Here is an 11,652-nt window from a genome sequence, read left to right as displayed (position 1 = left end):
CGGCGAGGAGAGCCGGAGGGTTCGGGAACGCTGGACCGCGCCGGGGAGGAGGAGGAGGGCGGCGGCGGCGGCGAGGGCGACGGCGAGGGCGAAGGGTGTGTGCTGGTGTGTGTGAGAGACACATAACAAGATCACAGCCCGATCTGATTGTACGTCCTATCCCGAGAGGGCTCCGTCAGGCCCCTTTACCCAGACTGTGGGACAGACGAGCAGCAGAAGCCTCCGGTCCAGCGGAGGCGTCGGCCTGCCTCCGTGCTCACAACTGTCGCTTCTCGGCCTCATTGTTTTCTCTCCTGGATGCCATGTATCTCAGTTTTCAGACTGTTTTTATTTCAATTCAAGGGCTAATTCAAGTGTTTGTAAAGCGTCCTTCGGGTTTTCAGCTTGCTGTCATCCTCAGTGGTTCGTGTTCGGTGGTAAAATAGCCAGAGACGAAACTTCTCCAGCGGTTTCTCGCTGTTTTCAGGTGTGCTGTCGTGGAAACTGACGTGTCTTGAAGCCGTTTGTCTGAAGCCCACCCGGGTCGTGTGTCGTGTTAATGTTACTGAGACTGTCGCAGCCCCTCCCTCAAACGGCCGGCGAGAGAAGTTCCACTTCCCCCCGCCGCCTCGGACGCTTGACATTTCCCAAAATGAAGGTCCAACCTTTTATCGCTAATGCCGAGGCTTTTCCAGACATCGATGAGACAGCCGGGAGGCTCTGGGCGGCGTTAGTGCAGGGAAAACAATCACACACATCTGTCCCAGCAGTCCAGAGCACTCAGCTTTAGTGCACTCCGACAGAGTGAGCCATCTGAGACTCCTCCTGCTTACACTTTATTGTATGTTGATAGATAAAACGCCCGAGTTTAAGAGCTCTCTGCAGGTCCCTCCCTACGCAGGGCCGTATGGAGAGACGACACACAACATGAGCATTAGACACCGCTGGCATCAAGGTTGGTGGATATCCATTACCCGCTGCTTCTCTCGTGACTTGTGAAGCTGAATCATTGATAATGTGAATATTGCTTTGAAACTAGCTTTACCACAGGCTGAAATCTGGCTGCCCGTGTTCTGCAGAAGGTTGGATTGATACCTTTTGAAAGCATGACCTGAATTTTTTTTTCCCCTCGCCTTCAAAATGCCATGAAACCCACTCTCTCCTCTTTTTTTTTCTCCTGTGCAAGCCCACGCCCTGCATGTCAACGTGCGGCTCCAGGGAGTTCCTTCAGATGTTTGGGATGGGGATTATATCTGCTCTATTGCTTTCTGTCATGGCATGCTGCCACTAAACTGTTTGCTCATACCGCTGATTTATCTCATCCGCCCTTCAGAAACACAGAAGGTGGCGACAAACTGTGATCGCGGCAGTAGAATCGGTATCAAATATTTCCGAAGAAAGAAAATGAGGCTGGTCGACAGAATTGGGGTCACCTTCTGCCTCGGCGGAGCGAATGTTAGAAAGAGTAGCGAGCGGAAGATCAAATCCAAAAGACCCCCCCCCACCCCGTTATTTCCTTGACCTGCTCTGAGGTAAATAGGGACCTAAGTGTGTCAATGGGACTCTGGAGAGACGGCGCCGTGTGTTCAAGAGACCGGCATGACACGGAGAGGCTCCAGTGGGGGGAGAAGTAGGCCGCCGTCGGCCCCCACGAGGCTTCCGCCGCTGCACGGTGGCAGCAGAGAGAAAAGTTCTCAGCAGGGGTGTCAAACATGCGGCCTATGCACCAAAACGAGGCCCAATCCAGCCTGTATAGCTCTGACAGAGAAGAAACTGCTGCTCCTGGTCTGCCAACAGGGATCTATGTCCAAAACCGATCGGCGCTTGTTCTCGTAAACCAGAAGATTTAGATTTTTAAAATGCAATAAATCAGAACATTTGGATGCGTTCCCATTTCTCTGCACTGACTTTAGGTAAACTTTCTGTATCCAAGCGACTCATCCTCTCGTTTTACTGGTCAGACCCCATTGAGATCAAATGGAGCTGCGCGTGGCCGCTGAACTAAAACGAGTTTGACACCCCTGGAAAGGAGCTCATTTCTCATTAAACACCACATCATCTAAACGCCGGGGACGCCCGGGCGCCTCGCGTTAACCCGGAGCATCTCCCTGCCGCCTTCGCAGCCTCTGCTCCTTCACATGATTTAGGAACAGAGCCGCCGCGATGTCCTCCTACCCAGCGACAAGATAATTATCGATCGGCTAATTACAGCCGACTCGTCAAACGCAGGAGGCTCCTTCCTCGGCCCGCCCGTGTTTTTCTATCTGCATCTGCTGCTTTTTTCTTCCCCCAAAGGAGACAAATCACCACAGCAGCAGCCGAGGGCACCTGCAGGCTCGTCTCCATGGCGGCCCGGGCCGAGTCTCCTCACCCGCAACGGGCCCCTCTGGGATCGGTCTCTCACTCACACGCACACACATATACACACACACACGGTCCTCTCTCCATGGCACCAGTCTGCCATCTTGTTTTTGTCTCGCCGTGCTAAGTCATTCTAGCTCAACGTGTGCTACTACTGTCTAGGGAAAATTAGCTACAAGTACAACAGGTTCGTTTCAAGGGTTTTTTTTTTTTGTTGTTGTTGTTGTTGGGTTTACTTGTTTATATTTTTTTCCCTGGTTAATGATCGAGCTCACTCAGAGGCTGTTATTATTGTTAAACCTAATCAGAAAAGTCTGTGCGAAAACAAACAAAAAGCACAACAGGAAAAGAAAAAGGGACAGAAAAATAAAAACTACAGGCGGTGTTTTTTTATGTTCTTTTATTTGATGTCATCTGAAGTAAATGTTTGTCAAATGTCAAGGTAGTTTTTGTGAATATATGATACAAATGTAAAAAAAATAATAATAACAAAAATGGAAAGTTTTATGGTTGTTAAAAGCTTTACTTTACCAAATTACTTTATGAACAGAAAAGAAAAGCAAGAGATAGAAAAGAGAATTTTACTATAGCTCCTTGTCAGAGCTGCTTTGTAACTGTGTCTGTATTTGTTGGTATTTCTGTTTGAAATCCCTTTTTGTTGAGGGATCCAGACCAGAACTGGTCCAGAGAAGGTGCAATCCCCTCAGACTCCCCCCCCCATCCCACCAGAGAAAACACAACCAGTGAACACAGGAGAGCAGAGGAACTCCAAGGAACTTGAATTTTTTTTATTTTTCATTTTTATTTACTGATTCATTTTGGAGTCGCTCCTCGCAGCTGCCATCGTTCCTCCTGTTGGTCGCTGTGCCGACGCGTCGCTGAAGGACGTAATGCCGGGGACGTCGAGGGGCTTTGACCTCGCCCCGCTCCCAGGAGGCCTTTCACCTCTCAACATCCAGACGCCCAGCAGGCCTCCGTCACTGGTTTTACTGGACTGCTAGCCCGGGAATGCACTATTGATTGGTTAATGAAGATTATGAATAAAGTTTCAAACAAAGAGGAACTCCGTTGTGCGATGGTGACGTCATTAAAACTAACTTCAGCGTAAACGTTTCTTCGCCGCAATCGGGCCTTCAGCTGGATTTTGTAGAGATGACGTTCAACAAGTGTTGTCTCGTGTTAAACAGTCCCTGTCCTGATGATCGCACTGAGCCCCAAAAACATTATCACACATTAATTTGAGCAGATTGAAAGTTCGCCACGCTTTGTTGAAAAGTTTCCATGTACCACATCGTTTCAGCGATTCAGACTCTGATTCTCTGAGCTCATATTTGTTCATTAATCCATTCAGTCGTCCAAGAACGAGCCTTCATTAGTGGTGTAATGACTTGATGAAGATTTGGCAAGAAAAAAAAAAAAAAAAGAGAAAATGTGAGTCCTTCAGCGGTTTGGAGGACACGCCGACTGCCAGACAGTCTGTTTCATTGTTCACCTGAGAAATGAAGACACATTCAGACAGTTTCTCATCTGTGTTTATTGTCCTTAAAATATTTTATGCAGACGTGACAGTTAAACAAAACAGAGAAAATAATGATGATTAAAAGGATGGATTGTGGTTAGGAAGAAAGAAACGCTGTGAAAACACAAAGAAAATGATAAAGAAGAAAACAAAAAGTCTTAACTGTAGGAAAAAGGACAAAAGACAGAGAGGAAGAAACAAAGAGAGCATACAGTGCTTTCCCCTTACAGAACGCTCATTGTTTGTGTATGTGTGTGTGTGTGTGTGTCCTGCCTCTCTCTCATCCTCACTTCATTTTCAGACCTTTTCATTTTCATACATTTTTTCTTGTTCGTGTGTGTGTGTGTGTGTGTGTGTGTGTGTGTGTGTGTGTGTGTGCATTGTTGCTTTTAATAGCATCACCATGGAAGTGAAGCGGGGTTGCTAGGTAACAGGCTGGCGTCTGAAAGGGTGTTTGATTGGCGGTCACACTGACAGACACAGCAGCTGAGTGTGTTTTTGTGTGTGTCTGTAACATCTGTGGCCTGTCTGTCTGCACACACAAAGCTCCTTTTGTCAGAGGAGAAAAAAAAATAAAAGGAAAAAGAAAAAAACCATCCAAAGTTATTCGACATTTCCGTGTTTTCCTCCCAGATTCAGGGCTGCAGATGTAAATGAAGAGGTGCGATCGCTGCTGTGCGGCTTCACGCACCTTCCCGGGCAGCTGCAGTGTCAGGGAGCCTCTACAGGAGAGAGGACATGAAGAGAAAACACTCCACAGCGACATGACATCATAGGACCCCGCGGCGACACCTACCGGACAGGAGCTGCTACTGCAGGCAATCTGCTGCTGCTGGCGGGCGTCACACTGCGATACATGCTTCTCAAATAACACCTGCTGCAGAAATGACAGAAATAACAGCATTGTGTAACAGTTCTCTTTGCTTTAAGGCTTTTTATCTTAATGTTTAAACTGGTGGTTTTATGAAAATGTGGCATCCAGGAAACTCTTCACTGACCTCTTGATTTTCTCAACTCATGGTTGAGATTTAAAGTTTAGATTAATATCATTGTATATTCAGCATATTAATTCACTCATAAATTTAGGTCATGTGTGTCTTTTAAATCCAATTATTTGCCTTGAAAATCAGCAGTATGCTCACAACTTGTAAAAATATCAAAATTCTTTTTATCTGCGTATTTGTAGCCAATAGTTATTTTATAGAGAGGAATAATGCTTCAACTCTCCATTTCTTTACAGTAATATTCACACAATGTTTACAATTTTTAAATAGCTATATGCACATCAAATGAAGCGAACGCCTCCGATAATAGTGACTGGTTCCTTTAGTAGATTCTGGGAGAAAAAGCAGTGCATAATTTCACTTGAGTGTTTTTTTCTTGTACTTTTATTTGTATCAAAAGAGGAAATCATGAGGAAAAGAGCCATTCCCATAAGAAGTATTACAGTAACTGTAGCGGTTTACTCCTGACTGGTGTCTGATGTCTTTAGATATTCAGTGGTGACTCATCAGTGTGTCAGTGGGTCACTGGGATTCCTTTCATAAATACTGACAGTGGATGAATATAAGATGAGAAGAATTCTTTAATCTTTTATAATCTCACCATCACTTTAACTTTTGTTGGAATTAACTGGCGAGAGCGGTTCAGAGGGGGAAATGACAGTTTGATGGGGCTACAGATGCAAAATGCTTTTTGGAAATCTTCAAAAGCACAAACAGCAAGTTAAATCTTTCAACAATGTTTTTTTTTTTCTTTTGTTGCAACAAAGCTTGTGACAGCAACCATTGTGTAAAATCATCTTCTGAGATTCTACTGAGGAGTGAAGGGGATTTTTGAAGTAGCATCAAAGGGAAACAAATAAATAAATTTACATTGAAATTATACCTGAATGCAGAACTTTAATCAGAGTGTTCAGCAGCGGTTGGATATTACTGAAGCTCTCACAACCTCCACAAAATAAATGTAGTGACGACACATCGTTCTTGCTTTCTTTGTTTTATTCGTCTCTCATTCAGCACATTTCACACCACATTCCTCATCAAACCCAGAAATGTCACAGAAGGAGACCGAAGACAACATGGATGTACCAGTGAGCCATTTTCTTTGTGTTTTTTTTTTCCTGTTATATTAACAAATATATACAGATATTCCAGGAAGAGAGCTGTAATAATAATAATTAATCCTTTCCAATAATAACAACAAATTTAATAAATACTCAGTGTCCTTAACCACACGAGGAGAATGACTTTGGGCTCAGTCTTCTACCGATGGGATTGTCATCATCCCATACAAATAATACCACACACACATACACACATACACTCGAATCCACACTCTCACTCAGACACACACACACCTAGAGAAAAAAAACTTGCACAGTCAAGTTAATATCGTCCGCAGCCAGAATGAACCGTCCAATGTACAAAATCGACTCTGCGGAGAAAAGTAGATTTGTCAGCCGTGAGTGGAGCACTTTGTGCCGAGTCAACGAGTCCGCACGGAGACAAGCGAGGTGCACAGCACAGCTCCTAAAGTGCCACTGATGTCGAAGTACAGCAGGTCAGAGGAGAGAGTGTGACGTTCGAAGAGATGAAGTTGAGATCAAGTAGCGCATTCAGCGTTTCCCATCAGGTCCGTTTCAGTGGCGAGGCCGGGATCCACTTCACAGACCGGAATGTTTCCAACAAGAAAAACCAAGAAAATGTAAAAACAAAGAAAAAAAAAATGACGAGCAAATGTGGAGCAACCAGTGGTCCTATTCCGTTCAAGTGCTACAATGAAACCATTCACATGTAAAACGACATGCACTGAAGAAGCACTGGCACACAGACGGCCATTCACACATGTACAGTGATATTTACACACTCTCTCTCACACACACACACACACACACACACACACACACACACACACACACACACACACACACCCGGGCCACCAAACCAATAGAAAATCTTTTTTTTTTTTTTTTTTTTGCTAACAGGGATGGTGCAAGCACTGAGAAAATAAAACTCTGCATTTGACTTTGCAACACCGAGGGCACTGTCCCCCCTGTGCTGTGAGAAAAAAAAGGCTTTTTTTTCCTTTTTCCGGTCTTCCTGCCTCAGTGAACAGGACGACGAACGCCATGCAGCGAGATGATGACACACGAGTGAGGATGAAGGCAGATCCGAAGGGAGACGTCTGAACAAACTGTGCAAATTAAGAACAGGGATTCTCTATGCAGACGGTTTATCAACCCAGGAAGCACTCCTGAAAACAAAAGTAGAATCAAGCTTTTATGGGGGTTTTTCAAGTGGGGAAAATGCACAGACTGGCAAAAGCACAAGAAGATGCACCGAAAGAAGGGAGAAGTTAAAAAAAAGCATCTTTTGAAGTATTCCAGTGGCTTTTGAGTATCATGAGTCTTGCAGGTCATGGGTCAGAAAGACGGGTTCCAGGGAGGGGGGAGCTGGATGAGCAGACTACGGGGGTGTTGAAGGCCTGTGGGACCCCGGGCGAGGTGCAGGTCAGGGAGCGCTCTCAGGGCATGGCTTGCTGTAGAGGTTTCACACCTTATCAGGGCAGGAAAAGGACACGTGTAAAGAAGCACGGCTTCTAATAAAAGTGCCGACAGCGTGACAGGAAGCGGGATGTTTTTGCAGACTTCAGTGAGTGCACTTTGCTCGGCTCAGACATCAGGAGGCGTTTCTTATGCAGCCCAAACTCCCACTGCTTTAAAAAAAAAGGCCTGAAAGGAAAAAAAAAAAGGGGAAAAAGTCCCATTGCTGTTTGTCACTATGTGTACTGCTGTCCGCACAGCGCGGGGGGCTGCCGCTGGCCGCACAGGGGGACGGTGTGGTCCAAGTTCTGGCCCTCCACGTCCATGTCCATCAGGTTGGGCCGCGCCGCGCTGGCGCTGCTGTCCCCCGAGCCCAGGGGGCTGTCGCAGCTGCTCCCCGGCGACGAGCTCAGGGTCCGCGACAGAGAGCCCAGCTTCCAGGGGTCGGCCCGGATCCGGGCCGGGGTGGGCCGCGGCCGGGGGGCGAACTCGAGCGTCTTGGGCCTCTCCAGGGGGCTGATGAGGCAGTGGGGGTTCGGGTCCGGGATCGGCGGAGGCGGGGCTTTACGCCGGTGGGGAACGGGGAAGATGGAGGACGGGTCGGGCAGCCGAGGAATGTCCAGAGTGTCGTGACCTGGAAGAGAGAGAGAGGAGGGAAAACAGTAATCTGAGTACACTCCTGTGTAACTGCGAGCATTTGACTGTGACGATGTGACAATCATGTGAGAATTCTCGACTGTAATCTCATTTTTGTGCGCCTGTACCTCTGTTGGCCGTGATGTGCTGCGCCCCCGGCGGAGGAGGCATGGGCATGCTCCCGTCTGACGGCGTCCTGTGGTGGCCCAGCGTCTGGGCGCGGGGTCGGATGGCCCCGTCCGAAGGGGTGCGCCTGTGGCCCCTGTTCAGGGCCATGGCCGCCGACACGTGGGTGGGCGTGAGGGATTGGTTGGGCTCCTTCTTGAAGCTCTCTGCCCGGAGGTCCAGCAGCGGGTTGAGGGAGGGGGCCGGAGCTGCGGCCGGCGTCTTGACCCCGGGGGTCATGGGGTACTCGTCCGGGTCGGAGGGGAGCAGGGACTTGGTGGAGTTGCAGTCGGACAGAGAGGACAGGGAGAGGAGCGTCACAGAGGGGGAAGGGTCCAAGCAGGGCAGCGCCGAGTCGTGATGTCTGGACAAAGACAGCGAGAGGTTCCGGCTCGGCGGAGAGGTGCTGCGGCGGAAACGCCCCGTCCGCTGGAAGAGACCCTCCTTCTTCTTACGCTGCTCCTCTCTGAGGTCCTGCTCGTCCTGAAGCACCTGGAAGCAACGCCAGGTGATGTAAAGTCAGTGATTTCTACTTGTGTTTGATTATCACTCATTCATACAGGTAGTCACTGAATTATTATAAAAAAAAAACAGATGAAGTTACACGTACACAGAAAAGAGAGTTTTGTGTAAAACAAAGCTGGTGTTGCAACTATAAAAAACAAAACCCCTTTGAAATAATGTAAAGGTCTGCGTAGGATGTCCCACCTGCAGTTTTCCCAGCTGCAGCAGGTCCTGTCCCAGAGCCACGGAGGCCAGCAGGGAGGCGCAGCCCAGCAGCAGCATGTCGCTCTTCTTCCTCTGGCTGCAGCGGCGGATGGAGTCCTGGTAGCTGACCCCCACCCCCAGGCCTGCGGACCCCTGACAGGAGCTGATGCTGCCCACAGAGGAGGCCGTGTTGGGCCCCAGGCTGCTCCACAGAGGCCCCGAGTCCTCCGTGGCGCCGTTGCTGCTGGTCTCCGAGGGCATCTGGGATCCCGGCGATTCCTCAAACTCGCCGCACTCCTCTGTGAGCGAGAGGAACGAGATGAAGTGACTGAGTGAAGACGCAACGGGAGGACACGGGAATTCAACACGTACCCATTTCATTCAGACTGGAGAAGCCGGCGGTCATGGGAGCGTGCTTGGGGGACTTTCCCAGATTCGGTGCACTGGACGACCAAACTTTGCTCCCTTCACTGAGTGACTTCAGCCTGGAAGGAGACAAACGCGGCAGTCATGTGACCTTATAGCGACATGACCAACCAAATCTCATCACAACACAGTAACCTGAGCCACAATTTCAACCAGGGTTTGAGAAAACCTGGGAAAAAATAGATGAAAATTGAAATTTATTTTGTCTGCGCTGACCTAAAATCTTACATTTTGTATATTTGTATATTTAAAATAGATGCAGAGACCAAGAGACAATTTTAATGCTTTCCCCTGGGAGATTTTTTTGGATGCTTTCCAATCAGAATAACATCTGACTGCAAAATAAACATCAATGGCAACAAAGTGGAAACGTCTCATAGCACTCTGAGATGCTGATATGGCGCCGTTCACCTCTACGCCATCTACTTGAGATGTTTTCTGTGACCCCGACCAAAGTTATTCATCAGATCTTGTATGAGGACAGCAGTCTAGGGCTGTCTCTGGATGCTCCACTGACCCCAATACAGTATCGATCAACAGCTTTTATTTCACTGAACGAGACACAATAATCGGCTGAGGAAATATCAGAACACTTTCTTCTGCTCAGGATGACTGGGAAGACAAAAAGAGCTTCACTGACTGAGCAAATACTAATGAGCAAATATAACATCAAAGGTTCCACAATCTTCTCCTGCCGGGAAAATGATCCAGTACATTAAAGATCACCTCAGCAGAGCAGAGACACAGACAGAATGCTTGTTTTTTTCTGTCTTCATTTGTAAATGAACTGGAGACACAAATCTAATCTGAATGATAGCAATTATAAAAAAAAAAAAGCATATTCATTCTTGATTATATCAGTGGAAATATCTTTAACTAGTTCTGTTGAAACTGTTTATTTCAGTGAGGCTAACATTGGAAAAATCGGCCTTCAAGGTAAAATTTTCATTCATTTGTAATTTATTACACATGCACTCAATTATTTCAAAACATTGTGTGTTGTTGCTCATCTTCATGGTTGTAACATATTTTAAGAAAATAAAAAAAATTACTAAAATCTTCATCAAAAAACCTGAAACCGTAATTATCACAATTCAAGTTTAAAAGCAGCCTTGAAATATTTTAGGTTATGTGTAGAGCAACAAAAAAAACAAGGATATTCTCTTTTTTTTTTAGATTTAACTGTAAAACCTCTTTTTCATGGATAGATTCAGTTTTGCACAGCGAGACCAGCAAGGTTTCACACTCATAGTTCAGGACATAAAAAACAGACGACTAAACCTACTTCTCCTCCCCGCCGACTCTCTCTCTCTGGTGGGTGGAGCTGGGACCCCAGGTGCGACCCTTCTTCTTGTTGCCCGTCAGGTCCTCCTTCTTGCAGACGGCGCTGCGGCCCCACGTCTTGCTGCCGTCGCTCGGCGTCACTGAAAGACAGCGTTTCGGCCGTTTACTCCTCTGCCACGTCCCGGTTTCCATTTTTTTTTCCCCCCCGTGAGCGTCTGCACTCACGTCTGATGGCTCTGAGGCGGGGGATGACCCCCGGGCTGGCAGGCGGGGTGGTGCTCTCGCTCCCCTGCGTCTTCCGTTTGTCCACGCTGGGCGACGCCTGCACTGTGATCTTATGCTCAAAGCCTGCAAGACAGAGGCACGAAGTTCGCTCACTGTTTACTTAATGTTCACGTTATTCCACTTTTCTATCGAAGCTGCAGTGTTTCCCTCTTTATTGATCATAAATATAATGAAGCGACACAAGTTGTTCATAAGAATCAGAAATAGAATGTGTTGTGAATTAATAATGTAAAAACATTAGACACTGGTGTTTATGCAGCTTGCACTCTAAATGTTAGAGCTTTTAATACATATCACTAAAACAAAACAGAACACATTGGTTTTAGCAACCGGTACATTTTTTATATAGATTTTTTAGATTTTAGTTCCCCCCTGGTGGCGATTTGGATGAGCTCTTAACCTTGAGTGTGAGGAACTCTGGTCGGAGTCAAGTTTAAATTTGTTTAAAATTGGCGATTATACAGGAGTTGGAAGTGTTTTTGTCTCCTTGGTGGGATGTATAGCACCTGGTTTATACTTTAGCTCTGTAGATTTTAGAAAATGTGAGCTTATGAGCTCCAAAAACATGCAGTTGATTCAAATATTATCACAAATATAACTCTGTGTTTGGACTGTGATTGATGGGCACTGATTTGCAAAAGCACTTATAATAAAACTTTAATCAAGTGATATTTTCAAAAGCCTTCTGACTTTCTGGCTTTCCAGCAGAGTCCTTAAGAGTCCAGTAAATCTCCTTTTGACACCA

General features: G+C 46.8%; 1 protein-coding gene across 1 annotated transcript in view; it reads right to left on the bottom strand.

Moving 5' to 3' along the window:
• Nucleotides 1-5,970: 5,970 nt before the first annotated feature.
• map3k10 (mitogen-activated protein kinase kinase kinase 10) overlaps nt 5,971-11,652 on the bottom strand; it is a 29,524-nt gene continuing 23,842 nt past the window's right edge. Inside the window, exons 6-11 of the mRNA XM_030107878.1 lie at nt 10,848-10,970; nt 10,624-10,762; nt 9,285-9,397; nt 8,913-9,211; nt 8,168-8,696; nt 5,971-8,037 (exon numbers count right to left, since the gene is read on the bottom strand). Of these exons, the coding sequence (XP_029963738.1) occupies nt 7,640-8,037; nt 8,168-8,696; nt 8,913-9,211; nt 9,285-9,397; nt 10,624-10,762; nt 10,848-10,970 (1,601 nt within the window). The 3' untranslated portion in view covers nt 5,971-7,639. The remainder of the gene's footprint in view (nt 8,038-8,167; nt 8,697-8,912; nt 9,212-9,284; nt 9,398-10,623; nt 10,763-10,847; nt 10,971-11,652) is intronic.

Source organism: Salarias fasciatus, chromosome 14, assembly GCF_902148845.1.
Source record: "Salarias fasciatus chromosome 14, fSalaFa1.1, whole genome shotgun sequence".
Taxonomy (NCBI): Eukaryota; Metazoa; Chordata; class Actinopteri; order Blenniiformes; family Blenniidae; genus Salarias; species Salarias fasciatus.
Note: the sequence above shows the minus strand (reverse complement) of the source record. Positions and strands in the feature narration are given on the sequence as shown.